Source organism: Syngnathus floridae, chromosome 10 (genome assembly GCF_059516105.1).
Source record: "Syngnathus floridae isolate MCC-2025c chromosome 10, RoL_Sflo_1.0, whole genome shotgun sequence".
In the NCBI taxonomy this organism is placed as follows: Eukaryota; Metazoa; Chordata; class Actinopteri; order Syngnathiformes; family Syngnathidae; genus Syngnathus; species Syngnathus floridae.
The window spans coordinates 1,106,863-1,123,557 of NC_142422.1; the positions used below are offsets into that span (position 1 = coordinate 1,106,863).

The window sequence follows — 16,695 nt, forward strand, 5'->3', positions numbered from 1 at the left end:
GATCACCAATTTGTAACAAAATGTGTTTTTTTTGTTATTAAAATCTTGATTGCACAAAATCAATTGAATGAATTTGGGATAACATGATTTGAATACAGCAATGAGGTATTTGCTGTGGTCAAATTTGTGTTTTCCTTAGTTTTGTAACTTTTTTCAAACTTCCAGTTTATTTATTACTGCTGTATTCAAATTATGTTATACTGGTCAAATCTATGTTTTTGTTACTTTTCTCTTTATGGTATATGGTAGTATATAGCGAGCGATATACCATTGTAGTCCTTCAGATTGAAGGTAGTGAAACCTCGGTTGTAATCAGGACCGGACTACATAAGCAGAATCGCTCCCTCCCGCTTCCCTTTTTTGACAAGTCATGTCAAATAAATGTGAAATGAATCATAGTGTTCTTTATGTATTTGCTAAAATAAACAAATCAAGTTGACAACTCGGGAGTATATCTAGAGGAAATAATGACATTTCCAGTTCGCTTGAGAAATGATACCCGGTTGCCAACCGACTAAGTAACACAACATGCAGAAGTAACATGAAAATCGACACCTCGTGGTTTCCCAGCTTGGTGAAATATTGACTAATATGTATTACCATAAGCAATAAACGCGTGACGTCATATCGCTCTCTGGCCGGTCGGCCGGCCTCTCCTGTGCAAAGTCAACCCATTTGTGTGTGTGTCTGCTTCCTTTCAACATGTCTGCAGAAAAGTTGCTGCTATGTTGCCTGCTTCTTCAAGGCTCCTTTGCGCTGTCAGGTGAGTAAATCCTTTTATAAATATTTCTGAGTGTGTAAATCAAAAGTATGACTGCACTGTGTGTATTAGGGAATTTCTGGCACATCACTGATCTCCACTGGGATCCATCCTATGATTGGAGCAAGGAGCCCGCAAAAGTGTGTGACTCGAGCGGATCCAATCCAGCAGAGCAGGCAGGTCCATTTGGCAACTATGCCTGCGACTCCCCCTGGAACCTCATCAACTCCTCCATTTACGCCATGAAGGATATTCTGCCTGACCCAGATTTCATTGTGTGGACAGGGTAGGTGGTCGGTGACAATGTAGCTTTGGTAAACTGGGTTTCATTTGGTCCTTTTTCTTTAGCACTCAAATTCAATTCGTTTTCATTTGTGTTCAGAGAAATTTTGCATTTTTTTTTTTTATTAGAACATGTTGTTTTGCTTTTTCTATTTCTAGGTATTTGTCACGTGTGAAATGGTCGCAATATGTAATGCGTAAAAAAACAAGTTGAATAGGTATTATAATGGAAGTTAGCATGTAGCAAACAAGCCTCTAATAATTATTTTTGTATTTTTAAATGTATTTAGTCTTCAGAGTGGATTTCGACTACTAGTTTTTATACTTTGAACAGATGCTTTTACCGCAAACTCGGGTCAATGAATGGAGCCCGGGTTTCCAAGCAAACATGGTGAATTGGCATTTAGGTGTTCTGCTGCATGCAAATTCAATGAGTTGCAAACAGAAGTAACGTCAGCTCCTGGTTCTTCACATCGTATGATCTTGATACAGAGACGACACGCCGCACGTTCCCAATGAGAACCTGGGCGAGGAAGCCGTTCTGCGCATCATCGGCTACCTCACCCAAATCCTCCAAAACGTTTTTCCAGGTACGCACGGCTCCAAGTGTAAAAAAGGGGAAGTCGGCAGTGCGCTTGTAAATGAGGAGTCATAAAAGTCTTGTGTTATTTGCCATCTGTGGAGGAACCAAGGTGTACTCTGCCCTGGGTAACCATGACTACCACCCCAAGAGCCAGCTTCCCAGTGGTTACAACAACATTTACAACCAAACCGCCAAAATGTGGGAGCGCTGGTTGGAGACAGCGTCACAGGAAACCTTCAAAAAAGGTCCTCCTTCTTCAACATTGATGACTTGACTCGTATCTGACTTAACTCATTCTGTGCCACTGACATATATAGATATATGAAGTGACGCCTGGTTTCATCCGAGCAATGACTTGACAACTTCCAAATGTTGCCGATCTTCCATTGCAGGTGGCTACTACACAGAAAGACTTTTGAATCGGCCAGGTTTCAGGATGTTGGTGCTCAACACAAATCTCTACTACGACCGCAACATGGTCACCGAGAACGATGCGGATCCGGCCAACCAATTTGACTGGGCGGATGGGGTTCTCACAAAGGCGGCCGGCGACAAAGAGAAGGCAACGTCAAATAACGGGACAAAAATTGACAAACAAGCATTTCTCACCAATCTTCTCTTTACCGCGTGCTTGTTGTGCAGGTGTACATCATCGGCCACATCCCTCCGGGGATGTTTGAGAAGAAGAGGAACACGCCTTGGTACAGGCCGCAGTTCAACAAGCGCTACCTGGAACTGATTCAGAAGCACCACGCAGTCATTATGGGACAGTTCTTCGGCCACCACCACACCGACACCTTCCGCATGTTCTACGACACCAAAGGTAATGTGAATTGAATTAGCCTTTGAGCAATTTGGGTGGAAGAAACAAATTCTGATGTGTCCTTTTCCCTGCAGACTCCCCCATCAGCACCATGTTCATCAGCCCGGGGGTGACGCCGTGGAAGACCACACTTCCCGGAGTCAAGAACGGTGCCAACAATCCTGGCATTCGCATCTTTGAATACAACGGCACAACGCTTATGGTTCAAGTACGGCGGGCAGAACATTTCCCCCAAACACTAGTTCGGGGCCTTTTCTTCACATACACACTGCTCACACTAAATTGCACCCCCTGACGGGCTGTTGCTGTACTGCATGTTCTACACTCCAGATATAGCTGCATTCTCAAACACACCACTGAACGTCACCTGTTTTTTTTTGTCTTTAGGACGTGGTGACGTACTATCTGAACTTGACGCGCGCCAACAAGGGCCAGGACCGCTGGGAGAAGGAGTACCGGCTGACCGAAAGCTTCCAGGTGGCCGACGCCTCTCCGGCCTCCATGCAGAAGGTCCTGGAGAGCATCTCCAAAGACCACTGCAGCCTGCAGCGGTACTACCGCTTCAACTCGGTCAACTTTGACCTGAGCGAGTGCGACAAAGGATGCCGCGCGGATCACGTGTGCGCCACGCGCGAGGTCGACTACCAAAGGTACGAGCGCTGCGTGGCCACGGAGGCGGCGGCTATTAGCCTTGGAGGAGCCCCACTGAGCGTCGTCGGCGCGGCCGCCAGCGTCCTGTTGCTTTTTGCTCGGCAGTAGTTGGCGATTCGCACGGATGGCACGTTCGAGGAATATCCTCCTAATAATTACAAATGTAAATGATTTTGTTGTAGGTAGCCGTGTGTTTCTTGTTGGCACTTTCAACCGAATGTAAAAACATTGTCGCAACAATCCCACAGCAGAGTAAGACATCGACTACAGTAATGTTTACCCAATTTCCTTTTCCATGATCTCAGTTATTTATTTTATACTTCCACTTGAGTTGTACAGGTCATGAAGGGTTGGTTTCATTTTTTGTCCATATGGCGTGAAAAAAAAAAAAATTGAAAAGGGGTGTGTAGACTTTCTTTATCCACTCCCTTCAAACACACACTGTAGCCTTTCAATGACCAAAGCTTTGCATTTTAATGTTATCTAAAAACCTGCCAAGTAGATATGACAATTGTAAACATAAACCAGGTACATTTAGCTCCTTATCACCTGTATGGCTTTCATAGATACGTGATTTAGTTCATTCCTCGTTTCTACTAAATATATTACTCTTTGTTTGCTGCTTCAAAATAAAATAAACAGCATCAGTCTTTATGTTGATTACATGGCCTAAGATAAAGCCGGAATGAGTCCATCCTGGATGACACCTCTTATGTATCAATAAAGATGGCTCATAAAAGAAGATTGTGCCTCTACAATGGTGAACTTTCAACCTGATATGGTGACGCTTCATCACGTGATCAGGATCTGCTTGGCCGAGGTGAAAGGCTGCATGGCGGCGTCCAGAGCTTGGCGGTAGTCACCCAGAGCCACCTCGGCACAGACGGGAGCGCTCAGCTTTCCCTGGCGGACGAGGGAGCACAGCTCGTCCAGCATGCTTCTGAACGCTCCTGGATCCGCAAACAATGGAGCATTTTAGTCCAATCAAACCATCCCAATATGACATTTATAATGCTACATAAATTCAAACTCAATTTTCCATTATCAATCAAAGGTACGCAGGCACTTGTGCCACCTCACCAATTGAGTGTTGTCTTTTCCACTGCGTCACCCAGAAGCCGCACACTTTCACGTCCTTGAAAATAAGAGCACTCTAGGAAAGCAGATAGTGGGGGGGGAATATAACATGAGGAAAAAAAATAATTTGGCTAAGAGTTAAATGATCAAGGTGATAATGCGGCGTACCACAGGGACAGTCACGGGCTGTTTGGACATCCCTCCGTAGGTCACCATGGACCCTCCAATCCTGCCGTAAACACGCTTGTGTTACAAAATAACTAATTTTTTTTTTTTAGACTGAGCAGCGTGCTCACCGGAGATGACGAAGCAGCTCGATGGCACTCTTCCCTCCAACTGCATTTAAAGCCAGTTTGGGCTTTGGACACATCTGCAAAGAAAGACCCCAAATGATTCCGTCGGTAGCTTTCCTGGGTGCCCAGTTCTCACAGCGGCGCTAGCGTAAACGAACGGATGCACTGTTTTGACTAGACGCGCCTTGAAGAGTTCCTTCATCTCGGGCCGTCTCAGTGCGTCCTCCTTGATCACGTGACTCGCTCCCAGCGCTTTCAGCCTATCACTGAGCTGGGTGAACTCTGGCCTTTGGAAAGAAAGAACAGGTGTCAACTTGAGTCACAGCATGAAAATGAAGAAATGATATTTGAGAAATGAGTCAGCGTAGTAGGCCTGGGCAGTTAATAAACACATCATCATGATTTCGATTCAACCTGTCTCGGAGGACGTTGATGGTGTTTATCCCCCTCGCCGCTGCAATCTGAATGACTGCCTGTCCCACGCCACTGTTGGCTGCATTCTGGATCACCGAATCACCTGCAAAGTCAACCGCTGTCAAGTCAACCTACCATTTTGGTACATTTTCAATATTGTCTATTTCCAGGATGAAAGAAATGAAGTGCTGTTTTCTACCTGGCTCCAGGTGCTCAAAATCAGCCAGCATCCTGAAAGCAGTGCAGGGGTTCACCCCGAGGGTGGCGGCCGCCAACAGGGGGATGTCTCCAGGCACCGAGATCACGTCTTCTTCGTCCAACACAGCCGCCGTCCTCCACGTGCCTGTCGACGGAAACCCGGAAGCTGCAAACGGGTTGCTCGAGCACGCAAGCTAGGTGCCATAAGTGTTCATTTACCCAATCCCGCATCTCTTGGGATGACCCAGTCTCCTTTTTGGAGCGACGTGACCTGGCCGCCCACCTCCACCACCTGGGCCACGCCCTCATTGCCACCAATGGCTGGGAGGTCGGGCAGAATGGCATACGTCCCTGAAAATAACAAATGTGACAATATGGTGTTAAGCAACTATTTGAGGGGAGGAGCTCCATTTAGAGCGTTGTGAAAAGGGTGGGTTCACTGTAAAAATTCTTGAGCTTCTCCAACAATATTTGGTACCTTGGATCATGTTGACGTCAGATGGGTTGATGGGAGCGGCCAGGATTTTAACCAGAACATCTTTTGGACCCAGTGGGGGAAGGTCCACATTCTGCAACCTAATGGACATAGTCTTCACATGATCCTCAAAAGTTGGCACAGGATTGTAAAAACAATGTGCTGTGTTTCCTGAAATTAGTCAGTGGTGCTTAATTGGTCCTACTAGCGAGACACAGGCTTCCATTAGTAAAACATGAAATACAATCAAACAAATTAGAATAAATGGGAATATAAAAAGGACACTCATTTGAGCCAGTAATAAAGACAAAAATGCAAATTGTTTTGAAATTCTTACTGTACGACATGGGCAGGATCTCCATGGTTTGTGTACACCAGAGCTTTGCAGCGGCTCAGGTGGCGGATGTTACTATCAGCTTGAGCTGCTCCTCGGCGACGTTTGTCAAGAGCGGCGGCCAACAAGCTTCTTCTACAAAGTAAAACGTTTGTATAACAGCCGGTGCCAAGTTGTGGCCACATTGTGACGTGAAAACGGACACAATATTCGGCAAGGGCTAGTTTAGCTAATCTTGCTGGAAGGGGGCGGCCATGTTGGAATGACGTAATAAGTATGTCAATAAAAAACAGCGCCTCCAAGCGGACAGAGGATTTTTTTTAAAACCACTTGACACCGAAAGTATAACTGCTACTTTATCAAAGCTACTTATTTTATAGTGAAAAAATATTTTTGAATCATTCTTACTAATATTGGAAAACATAAGTTAGTGTTTTGACATATTCAATTTATGATTTTGGAAAATATTTGACTAAATATTAAATGATCACTCCTGACATTATAAACCAGCATTATCATACAGCTTATTGTAAAGTCAGCGTTTTGGATATAACTAATTCACATTCTGTACCAAAAGAAGTGTCCAGTGAGTGCTTGAGCAGAAAACATGAGTATTGTCATATTTATTTTGAAATGGAGAAGGATCTTTACATATCAAAACATCATGGCAGTAAACACGACACACTGCTCATCTTGGACAAAAACTAGCCTGAGATCAAGATCATTGTTTCCATGGCAGTAAACATTGATTACATTCATCAGTAACAAATGCACATTTTTTGGTACCCTTTGGGTGGAAATTATCTCGAGCCATTCAATTGATAAGATACATCACGAACAAAAAAAACAAAAAAAAATGGCTGATGGTCACAAACAAAGAGTTACCCTGAGCATTTTGCAGCTTATCCAAGTTGGGGAGGTAGGACCTTTTTTTTTTTTTTATCAGTTACTTTGAGGTTTTGTTTGCTTGTAGGTGCCCCTTCACTTGGATCCAATCTGAACAAGTGCGAGTGTGTCATTAGCACTGATAGTCTAGAACAAGCCACATTTTGAAAGGATGATTTCACTATTAAAGCCCCCCCCCCCCCAATCACCACCCCTTCATTTATAATATTCAACTACATCACCATCTTCGACCATTACGGAGGAAAACACGACAAATAACGGCGGCGCGTGTACAACATTCGGCGTGCGCTCGTCGACTCCTTTCCAACCCGTCCGAACTATTCCCTGAGTTTTCGAAACGGGTGTTTTATTTCCTGAGGTGAGCCAACGAGCGCGTGAATCAAAAAACTAAAACATATATAAAAGGAGAGGTAATTCTAAACAGGCTAACCTGAATATATATTGATAAAATAAAAAAAATGCATCTGACACATCATGAGTGCACATTGCATTGGTTTTGGCATAGATAGAAGCTTAACAAAATGATTTGAGGAAAAAAATAACAGAGCAAATTATTAAAAATACTCTATACCCGTAAATTACATTCTGTACGTTGCTGATGCTGAATAGTAAATTCATGCACGAGATGGGCAGTAAAGTTGATGGACAACGAGGGATAACTTCATCAACTCCTACTTTCATGCCAGTTTCTTATTAGCATGGCTCCAATTTGACAAATTTAACCGATCAAACACCAACGATTATGTCCATCTCGATTTTCTACTGTGCTGAACTCGATAATCAAAGGGCACCGATTAAGTTACCTGAGTGTTGGAACGCCTAATTCTGGATGAAAATAAATACGTAGCATGATTATTTTTCTCTCTCTTTCTAAAAAAAAAAAAAAAAGAATAATTTTACATATTATATATTAATTGAGAGCGTCGGCGTCTCCTGTAAAACGGGAGTATAGCGCCGATTTAGCTAGCTAGTATGACGTACGGGCTCCTCGGCGCAGGCTTGGCTGTTTCCAGCACAGATGACCCAACACTTGGGAGGGTGGTGTCTCAAATAATGATCACTTTGGATCTTAAAAAAAAAAAAAACTAAAATAGGGAAGAAGGGTTAGGGAATAAAAAAAACACCAGCCATCCCACTGGTAACATCACAGTGTGCGCTTTGTTTTAAAGTAGCAAGAGGAGCGCTAGCTGAAGACCTCAATAACTACAATCGGAAGTGATGGATGCAGCATCGTCGTGCTCTCGTGTGCGCTTAATAGTCCTGATGATGGAGCGTATATGCCTTTGGTAACTCTGATTGGAGACAAAATTGATTGGAATTCTATCCAAAGTGAGGTATGTAGGTTGATTTTTTTTGGGGGTACGGTTTTGCTAATTATGTAGCATATGCTACGTCACACCACCCTGCCGTAAAAAAGGTTGTGACATAAGCCCAAAAAGCTTCACACTTGTCATGCAGGTGTACTAGTCGTTGGAAAAGTAAGTGGGCTAGAGTGAGTCATGTGACCACAGCGACCGACCGACAGATTGAAAAACAAAATGAGCTAGAACGGTCTCAGAAGAGGCGAGGTCAAGAAAAACTTGTTAGGATAATCTATCCGATCATCTCCGATAGATGTTTTCATTAAGACCTGGCATTGTTTTTGTTTTTTTTTTCTTTTTCTAAGCCCTTGTCAATTTTAATATTTAGCAGAGCAAAATTTTAATAACCGATTATTTGGCCGATTAATAAAACGCAAGTATAATGAATAAAATAACGTTTTTGGTCCCTTAATGCTAACAATAATGTACATGCTAATTATAAGCGTGAAGATTGATCATTTTACAATCTTTTGTCTTTTAACATTTGTTTAACTTTACAATAGAGAGAAACAAAATAAAAAAAATCATCCGATTTTTGACTTTTTTTGAAGAGCTAATATCGGCCAATTAAGTCTGCTGGCTGATTAATCAGTCGGGCCCTACTTTTCATAATAAACAAAAGGCGCCAGGGTACTTTCGGGTGGCAAAAAGTGTTTGATTACTGCCGATGAGGTTTATCATTTTCATTTCTTCAAAAAAAAAAAAAATTTAAAGCGACTCAATCAGAACCAATTGAGTGGATGTTGTAAAAATGTGTACGATGCAACCGACATGAGGGTGTGTGGAAGTTTTTGCCACCCGGAAGTGAAGGTCTTGAAACATCATCAGTGATTCTCACTATTGGAAAGAGTGCAATAATACAGCAGTATTCCTGAGTGTAAGCCATAACAACAAATTAAAAAAAGATGAAAAAACAAATCAGCAACATTCTTCTTGGGAAAACTTGTTTTGACCTGAGGTAGTTCCAAAAGAAGCTTCAGACTGGAGGCGATTCCTCAGTCGAAGCAGTTTGATTGGCCTCTGTGCTAACCAAAACTGCCCACCTTCCAAGGAAAAAAAAAGAAAAAAAAAAACCACAAAATACCTCCGCTAGGCTTATTCGGAGGCCTCTTGAGGAGGTGGCGGTGGCGGGGTGGAGGCGTGTCCACCTTTCTCCTCCTCGTTGACCTTCAGGGCGGACGACTTTCCCTGAGGAGCCGGCGAGGGCTGCTGTGCTTTGATTGGACAGTTGGCCACCATGTGATCGATGCTCTGGCAGAAGTGGCACTTTTTAGGCTGAGGCGGCAACTTGCACTCTTTGGCGTGGTGGTCCAGACCGCCGCAGTTGTAGCACCTGCAAGAATATCAGTATATATACTATATAAATATGACTTCTTGAAAATGACATCACAAGTGGAATGGAGTTTTTCCCGCAATATGACCGGATTAAAAGACTGTCACTCGCCACAAGAGGGCGCCATTTCATCTCGACTGTACATCTGATGGGGGCATATCAGGTCACAGATGGCACCGATTTCAACATACCTTCGCAGGTTATCTATTATATCATGGCAGCCTCATCAGACAGCGAATTATTTCTAATTGTAGTTTTTGGAGGGCACAGTGAAAGCTATCACGAATATCTGAAGTCAATAAGATTTGATTCTTTTTCAAATGGAATTCAATACATTTCATCTACAATAACAGTTTGACGTCAAACAATTATTTTGGCTGACTGAATCCATTTGAATTAAAACAGACGATTTGTTTTCGTTCTTTGCCTCACTAGCATTGAACTCGAGGTCCAATACGATGCCGGCCGGCAGTGTTACAGCAGAGAGGGCACGGGTGGAAATGGACAGAAAATCGATAGAAAGACCACGCGTGTAGGACAGATGGATGGTGGGCGTGGGGTGGGGTGGTCACTTGGCACCGGGAGGGGGGGGGGTCATCCCCTTTGCACCATTGAAGTTGAAACAAATGAGCTGCTTTTGCCCGTTGAGGACGCCGTACGGGCGTCTAAGCCCGCGGCGTCACGGCACCGCCCTTGAATCAGCATCCGTCGTCAGGAGCGCCAAAGGGAAGTGCTCCTTTGTCCGGGAGGGCGGCAGTAATGACCTCTGAACCCTGACCCCTTCCCCAGCACCACAGCGCTTTGCTTGCATTTACTCCTACATTGTTCCCATGGCAACACTGACCTTTCACCCGCTTGCCTTGCCTCTCGCATCTGTTATCAATTAAACGGACAGCGCTTTCTTTTACTCCCCTGTGGAAATGTGGACTTCATTTCAAAATTAATAATCACCTAAGGACCAAACATATATTTTTATTTTGGTCAGGGAAAAAAAAAAACTTTCTTTACTCTCCCGTGGAAATGTGGACTTCATTTAAAAAATAACAATCAGAACCTAGACCTAAGGCCCAAACGTACATTTTAGTTATTTTGGTCAAGCTGAAAAGAAAAAAAAACCTAAAAATGAAGCGCGGAATAGCACAAAATAGTGCCGAAGGGGCGAACAATATCTTATCAATGGATTCACACGGCCGAAGGATGTCGGCACAAACCGTAGCGATCGCCACTCTCACAACGACTACTCGGTGGCTCTAATCACAAATGACAGCAGGGTGAAGGTGATACACCTCTAACCCCCGGCCGGCCGGCGCCTTAATGATATTCAGAGAGGAGCGCAACACAAAACATGACCCACATCCATGCAGTTCTTGGGAGCTACACAAAACATGACCCGCATCCGTGCAGTCTTTGGGATCGGCTCACCAACCACAAAAATCACAAATATTTCAAATGAAGTGATATTTTTGTTTGGTTAAGGCTTTTGGTGTTGGGCTGGAGGTGGGGTGTGGGGATTCTCCAAATTTAAACAGTTATTGATCCAGGTTCACACGTCAAACCTCTGCCTATGCAAATGAGGGCGGGGGGGCCCAAGGGGGGTTGCGCAGAGGCAACCGTTACTTTGCTTGCTCACGGCTTTGTTTCCAAATCGATATTATCTTAAAGTAACACTATCTAATGCTGAGTTGCGTCAGCAAAGTTCAGAACGATATTTTACCGTTTGACTTAACTCCATTCGCTTACCGATCTCCTTTGGAGCGTCGCTTCTGGACTTTCTTGCCTTTGGGTCTGCGCTCGCTGCCCACGCAGTGGATCCCACCGGGGCCCGTGACCCGCTGGGACTCCAGCCCTTTGGGGGACTTTTTGAAGGTAAACTCCACAGCTTCGCCTTCCTTCAGGCTGCGGAAGCCGTCCATGTGTAACTTGCTCTGGAGAAGAAACAATGACTCAATCTTCGTCTTTTTTTTTTTTGTTTAGCAAGTACTTGTACTTTAAGAATAGAATTACTTCTCCAACATACACTCAGTGGTATTGCTTAATGACCCACCACCCCACCCCAATGGTCAACCTGATGTGGGTAACCTTCAACCCATCCCCCCCACCTCGCTCTCTGGATGGAGGAACAGCATTCCACACTGCAGCCCCCCACTCGGCTAACACTGACCACTGCTCCAATCTAAAGGGGATGGGGGTGGGGTGGGAAGGCAAGGCAAGGCAAGGCAAGGCAAGGCAAGGTGTGTGTGTGTGTGTGTGTGTGTGTGTGTGTGTGTGTGTGTGTGTGTGTGTGTGTGTGTGTGTGTGTGTGTGTGTGTGTGTGTGTGTGTGTGTGTGCGTTGCGTGGGGTTGATCAGAATGACATTCCTTGGATGGTTGTTGGGCACAAAGACGAACAAGATTAAAAGTTTTAGGGTAGGGTGGATGGGTGGGGGGTGGTGTTGGTCTGAGTGATGTCTTCCTTTGATTAACCCTAACCTCCTCCCTCCCTCCCTCCCCACCCCAAATAAACAGCCCACCCTGCAGAAGCCCGCGACATTTTGATTTGCGATTTGATTTCGGGGTTTGTGTGACGACGCGTGCCGGAAAAGGAGGTGGCGGGGGCAGTGAATTAAACAAATGACAATAAAAAATAAAGAAAAGTTAGGTTCAAGTCAAACACGTGAGAGATTCCATAGAAAGACGGCTAACGGTTAGGATAAAAAGGCAAACAACTTTTGGAAGTTGTGCCCACCCCCCAAGCAATAAATTCAAAAATCTCTCGGTAGATCAAAAGCGGAAGGCCTCACTCGCCAAACCAGCGCCGACACCAGAATTTGCTCAAACGTTCAGAATATATTTCAAGAACAGTCGTTTGCTAAATAGGAAGCAGCAATTACTAATCATGTTAGCATTAGGCTAAGCTGACAATACGGAATGTTTTTCTCTCAAATATCTTCTTTCAGCCATCATAAAATATATTGAAGGCTTAAAATTCTGGAAAATTCTCAGGATTTTGCCAAATTTGAATCAGCTTGGTTGACTCATTACGATAACATTGGGAAGCTTGTTTGTCATAAAAGCAAATTGCAAAGTGCTACGTGAGCAAAGCAGAAGCTTCTCATTACCCCACTTCCTCTCCCACGTATGAAACTAGCGGCCATCAACAGGAAGATTGACTTGGACTTTTTGCATCCAAGGGATGGACATCTTTTTTTTTTTTGTCCTGACAGTAAAACTACTCTGGAGTTTAGTTCCGTAAGGGCCGAGGAAGACATCAGAGGCTTGAGAGGGCAACTGTCCGTGAGACAAAGAGGGAGTCGGTCACACGTGGAGGGGCGCCCCATTCACATGTATGGCCCCATTGTCCACCTGCACAAAAGGCCCAATGGATCCTGGGAGTTGATTTTCTGTGACACGCGGCTACTAATTTTACAGCCCGGGCCTCTCTCTCGCTCTTTTTTTTTTTTTTTTAATGTTTCCATAACCTTTCAGAATCCATCACTGCCACGTGCGCCTCCACACACCCAAATGGGATTGTTGGTCGTTGGCTGCAAGCTTCAACTTGAGCTGCACTTTGTAATGACCCTGATGATTGAGACAGGTCACGTAAAAGTCAACTTCCCCAAATCGGGATGGGTTTAATCCTTTGGATTTGATTAATTAATTGGATTAATTTGCCCTTTCTAGCTCACTGGTGCAAAGATTGTATTTAATTGGATTAATTTGGCCTTTGTAGCTCACTCATGCAAAGATGATATTGCTATTGTTTGCTATCAAAACATAAGCCACGCAACACGCAAGCCTTTTTTATCGGCACAGTTTTCTGTTTCATAGTTTAATCGATTTTTGGAATTAAATTGAAGGCTTTATAAAGTCACTCGAGAGCCATTATGTGTTGATTCATTACTGTGTCTTTTTTTTAAATTTAGTTTTAGGTTTAATAAAGTAAAAATATGCTCAGATTTACTTGATTTTTTTAATGATAATTTGTGGCTCTATTTTTAAGAATTTCGTGTCAGGTTATTCTATATGAAAACAAAACATTAAAGCTTACGTTGGGATTCATTGCATTATAATTAGTTTTTTTTTTTTAACTTAATCTCTGTCTGAATCACATTTAATATTCTCTTGTTTTAACCTCACTGTTGCTCATCTGTTTTCTTTTATAAATAAAATTGGGTTGGGTAATAGAATTTCAGGTTTACATTGCCTCCAATAGCAATAATTAAACAGATATATTTAAAAAAAATGCAGAGATTCATTACGTTTAATGGCAATTTGTATTTTTTTTCTTCTTTTTTAGCCCACATGTTCTCAACTTGCATGGATTCGGGTTTGTGGGGGGTTGAATGAATTTACGACAGGAACCTTGAAGTGAATGAGGCAGCGAGCAGGCGCTCCTTTCATTCACATGCTAAGTCTTTATCTTATCACGCTGCACCGGAGCCAGTGTGACTGTGTGCCCGTGCATGTGTGTGCACGTGCGTGTGTGTGTGTGTGTGTGTGTGCATTTGGGGGGGGGGGGCACTCGTCATCCTCACCTCTCTCTCTTTTTAATACCTGTGCTAGTCTGCCTGATATAAAAAGAAAGACACCTCATTAATGTATACAAGTGAATGATGGAGTGAAATAATCAAAGTGGCCCTGACCGATGGGATGGCTTGAAATGTAGATGGTGGAGAGAGGGAGAAAAAAAAAAGAGGAGGAAGTGGAATGAAATTGGAAGGCTTGGAATCAGTTAAGAAATACGGAAGGGCAGTCAATATTTCAAAGCTTTTAAGTGGGAAGAGTTGAGAATTTCATGTTTAATCATTTGGGATGTTTAACCTTTCCTAAGATGTCCTGAAAAAATTAAACTTGGAATGAAAAATTGACTTATTTTTAGCATGGAAAATAATGCCTAATGTGTCAATTGGTTTTTCAAAGTTGTAATTTATTAGGAGATGTAGATATTGCTAAATAAGAAAATAATAATTGGGAAGTTTATGGATGGAAACATTTAGGATAAGCTCATGAAAGTCCATTTAAAAGTCATTTTAAATGTATTTCGTTTTTGTTAGTGTTGTTTGAGATGGAAGGCCGCCAAACTTCAGTCTGGCTTCATTTTCTATAACCAATTTGTGAAGATTTGATGGTATACTGTTTGTTATTTTGCAGCATAGAGCATCATTTTCATTAACAAATAAAAGAAATCCAGCACTTCTGCAAGGCATTGGACATCAATTTAAAAATTCCAGAAAACGCTAAAAACACTTGACAGATTTAGAGAATATATTCATTGAAATGGGATCAAATGCATTTCACCTTTGGATGCAAAAAAACTATTTGGAAAAGCTCTGAACAACCTAGAATGATAAAAACAACAGATTCAGCTTCCTGTTTTTGATTGTATAGCTAATATAGATTCTAACTTATTTTACATGACACACATTTGCAAATCATGATCTGAAAATGGGAATAAAATGACTTTGGAAAGCCAGCATCTGGGCTTGAACCATGCTTCCACGTGTTCCCCCCCTACTGGGGGTGGGAACGACACTCACGGAGCTTGACACCAACCCCCAGCTCCACTACCACCACACCAAAAAAAAAAAAACGGAAAAAAATCCCAAACCCCCCCAAAAACACAATTTCGTGATTTTCGTGTTTTTTGCGAAACTAAAATATTCTCTGGTTGTATTTTTTAAGCGTGTGTGAATTATTATTATTTTTGCGTGGAATTTACCTGATGTACGAAGACATCCACGGGCTCGTCCAGCTGCACGCCGTCCCGGCTCGTCATGGACAGGAAGCCGAAGCCCATGCGCACGTTGAACCACTTGCACAAACCCTGGCCCTGGAGGGTCTCCGAGTCCTCCTCGGCCGGGCTGGGGCCCTCGTCTTCGTCCGCCTTGCAACCCCCTAAAAAAAAAAAAAAAAAATTACACGGACATAATTTTTAAAAAATCGTTTGCTGACCCCCACCCCACCAAAATGAATAAATAGGCGCAATTAATCAATTAAGCAGCGCACAAATGGGTTGATACTCGACCTGAGAATTCCTGGTTGGAAACGGAGCCCATATCTCGTCCTCTGCGTGAAAAGATGAGAGCACCCACGCATGCACACGCAGCAATCCACGCAAGCCGTCCGTCGCCACTATATCGCGCAAAAAGTGAAGGAGAGCGGCGCAACCGGAGAAAGCAGAAGGGAGGGGGGGGTAAACAAAAAAGGGGGAGGCAGGGGTTGGTCCATGCTTGTGAAACAATGAGGGGTTGGTGGAAGCCAAGGGGGTTGGGGTGCTTACCCCTCACCGCACTTGCAGCCCAAAAAAAGTAAGACAATGCAAAGAAAAAGAAGGCCCGCCCCTTCAGCTCAGGCCGACGGATCTCCTCGAACGCACCTTCTTCGATTGCGTTCTTCATCCTCACCTGCGCGGGCGGGCGGGCGCGCGCGCCTGCTTCACTAAATCACGTCAATGCTTTATTGAGGCATTTTAGCATCATTCCAATCACCAAGATGCTCACAATAGACATTTCGTTTCAAATTACTTGAAGGATTTATTACTTTACAAAAAAATGCGCCCCTCTTTGTTTATTTGTTTTAGTTTTGATGTATAATTTATTTTCATGAATTATATTCTTATCTTTTTATTTTTTTTATCGAATGTTCTCTTCATATTGCCAGACAAGTAGAAGCTACGTTATCATTCTTTGCTATTCTATTCCTTTTGTGTATTTTCTTCGATTTAATACTCCAACGATTTTGAAATGTCTTTCTATGTTTTTATGATTCTGTTTATGTGCCTATCTTGCTGCCGAATAAATCAAATATTAGGACAAAGCTGTTGTTAAATGTTGATCAAATTATTGAGCAAAACATTGTCATCTTTAGAAAGACAGGTTTGCATTGGGCACGTTCTGAATAGTTTGTATTTTTATATTGATGTCAATGACATGTGCAAAAGCTTCTTGTTTTTAAAAATACCGACAATCCGATTTTTACCTTTCAAAATTCATGTCATCGACTTAATATCATTAACGTTCAATAACGATGTGACGAAATATGAACTTTACAATCCGAATGTCTGCCTCTTTTCTTGAAGTACGTACTAAATGACATTCACTCGGTTGTATTCATTTCTGCTGCACTATTCACTATTTTTAAAGCTGAAAAATGAACAAATAATGTTTGCAGGCTTGTTTTGTGTGCAAGATAGCGCCTCCAAGTGGACGAGCCACGTACTTCAGCAC

At 43.1% G+C, this 16,695-nt stretch overlaps 3 protein-coding genes across 3 annotated transcripts; 1 reads left to right on the top strand and 2 right to left on the bottom strand.

Annotated features, from left to right (window-relative positions):
• Positions 1-599: 599 nt before the first annotated feature.
• On the top strand, positions 600-3,753 carry smpdl3b (sphingomyelin phosphodiesterase acid like 3B). The gene is made up of 8 exons (XM_088387429.1): positions 600-763; positions 833-1,046; positions 1,535-1,632; positions 1,727-1,870; positions 2,018-2,187; positions 2,268-2,448; positions 2,523-2,656; positions 2,836-3,753. The coding sequence occupies exons 1-8, from the start codon at positions 703-705 to the stop codon at positions 3,205-3,207; spliced, it is 1,374 nt and encodes a 457-aa protein (XP_088243555.1). The 5' UTR covers positions 600-702; the 3' UTR covers positions 3,208-3,753.
• mecr (mitochondrial trans-2-enoyl-CoA reductase) lies at positions 3,384-6,172 on the bottom strand. The gene is made up of 10 exons (XM_088387434.1): positions 5,894-6,172; positions 5,560-5,657; positions 5,301-5,432; positions 5,083-5,226; positions 4,884-4,986; positions 4,654-4,756; positions 4,473-4,546; positions 4,345-4,405; positions 4,180-4,252; positions 3,384-4,049 (listed from the first exon to the last, which is right to left on the bottom strand). The coding sequence occupies exons 1-10, from the start codon at positions 6,073-6,075 to the stop codon at positions 3,892-3,894; spliced, it is 1,128 nt and encodes a 375-aa protein (XP_088243560.1). The 5' UTR covers positions 6,076-6,172; the 3' UTR covers positions 3,384-3,891.
• A 312-nt stretch (positions 6,173-6,484) lies between these two features.
• On the bottom strand, positions 6,485-15,676 carry lin28aa (lin-28 homolog Aa). The gene is made up of 4 exons (XM_088388079.1): positions 15,495-15,676; positions 15,189-15,364; positions 11,231-11,415; positions 6,485-9,490 (listed from the first exon to the last, which is right to left on the bottom strand). The coding sequence occupies exons 1-4, from the start codon at positions 15,523-15,525 to the stop codon at positions 9,253-9,255; spliced, it is 630 nt and encodes a 209-aa protein (XP_088244205.1). The 5' UTR covers positions 15,526-15,676; the 3' UTR covers positions 6,485-9,252.
• Between the last annotated feature and the right edge of the window lie 1,019 nt (positions 15,677-16,695).

Bases quoted from the DNA above. Each gene is read 5' to 3' on its own strand.
- smpdl3b (XM_088387429.1), top strand. From the start codon at position 703: ATGTCTGCAGAAAAGTTGCTGCTATGTTGCCTGCTTCTTCAAGGCTCC. The intron at 1,633-1,726 runs GTACGCACGGCT...CCATCTGTGGAG, and splicing joins CCTCCAAAACGTTTTTCCAG to GAACCAAGGTGTACTCTGCC. The intron at 2,188-2,267 runs GCAACGTCAAAT...CTTGTTGTGCAG, and splicing joins CGGCCGGCGACAAAGAGAAG to GTGTACATCATCGGCCACAT.
- mecr (XM_088387434.1), bottom strand. From the start codon at position 6,075: ATGTGGCCACAACTTGGCACCGGCTGTTATACAAACGTTTTACTTTGT. The intron at 5,227-5,300 runs GTAAATGAACAC...TTCCGTCGACAG, and splicing joins CCCAAGAGATGCGGGATTGG to GCACGTGGAGGACGGCGGCT. The intron at 4,547-4,653 runs GCGCGTCTAGTC...CTTTCTTTGCAG, and splicing joins AGATGAAGGAACTCTTCAAG to ATGTGTCCAAAGCCCAAACT.
- lin28aa (XM_088388079.1), bottom strand. From the start codon at position 15,525: ATGGGCTCCGTTTCCAACCAGGAATTCTCAG. The intron at 15,365-15,494 runs GTCGAGTATCAA...TTTTTTTTTTAG, and splicing joins TTCCAACCAGGAATTCTCAG to GGGGTTGCAAGGCGGACGAA. The intron at 11,416-15,188 runs GTAAATTCCACG...TTTCTTCTCCAG, and splicing joins TGGATGTCTTCGTACATCAG to AGCAAGTTACACATGGACGG.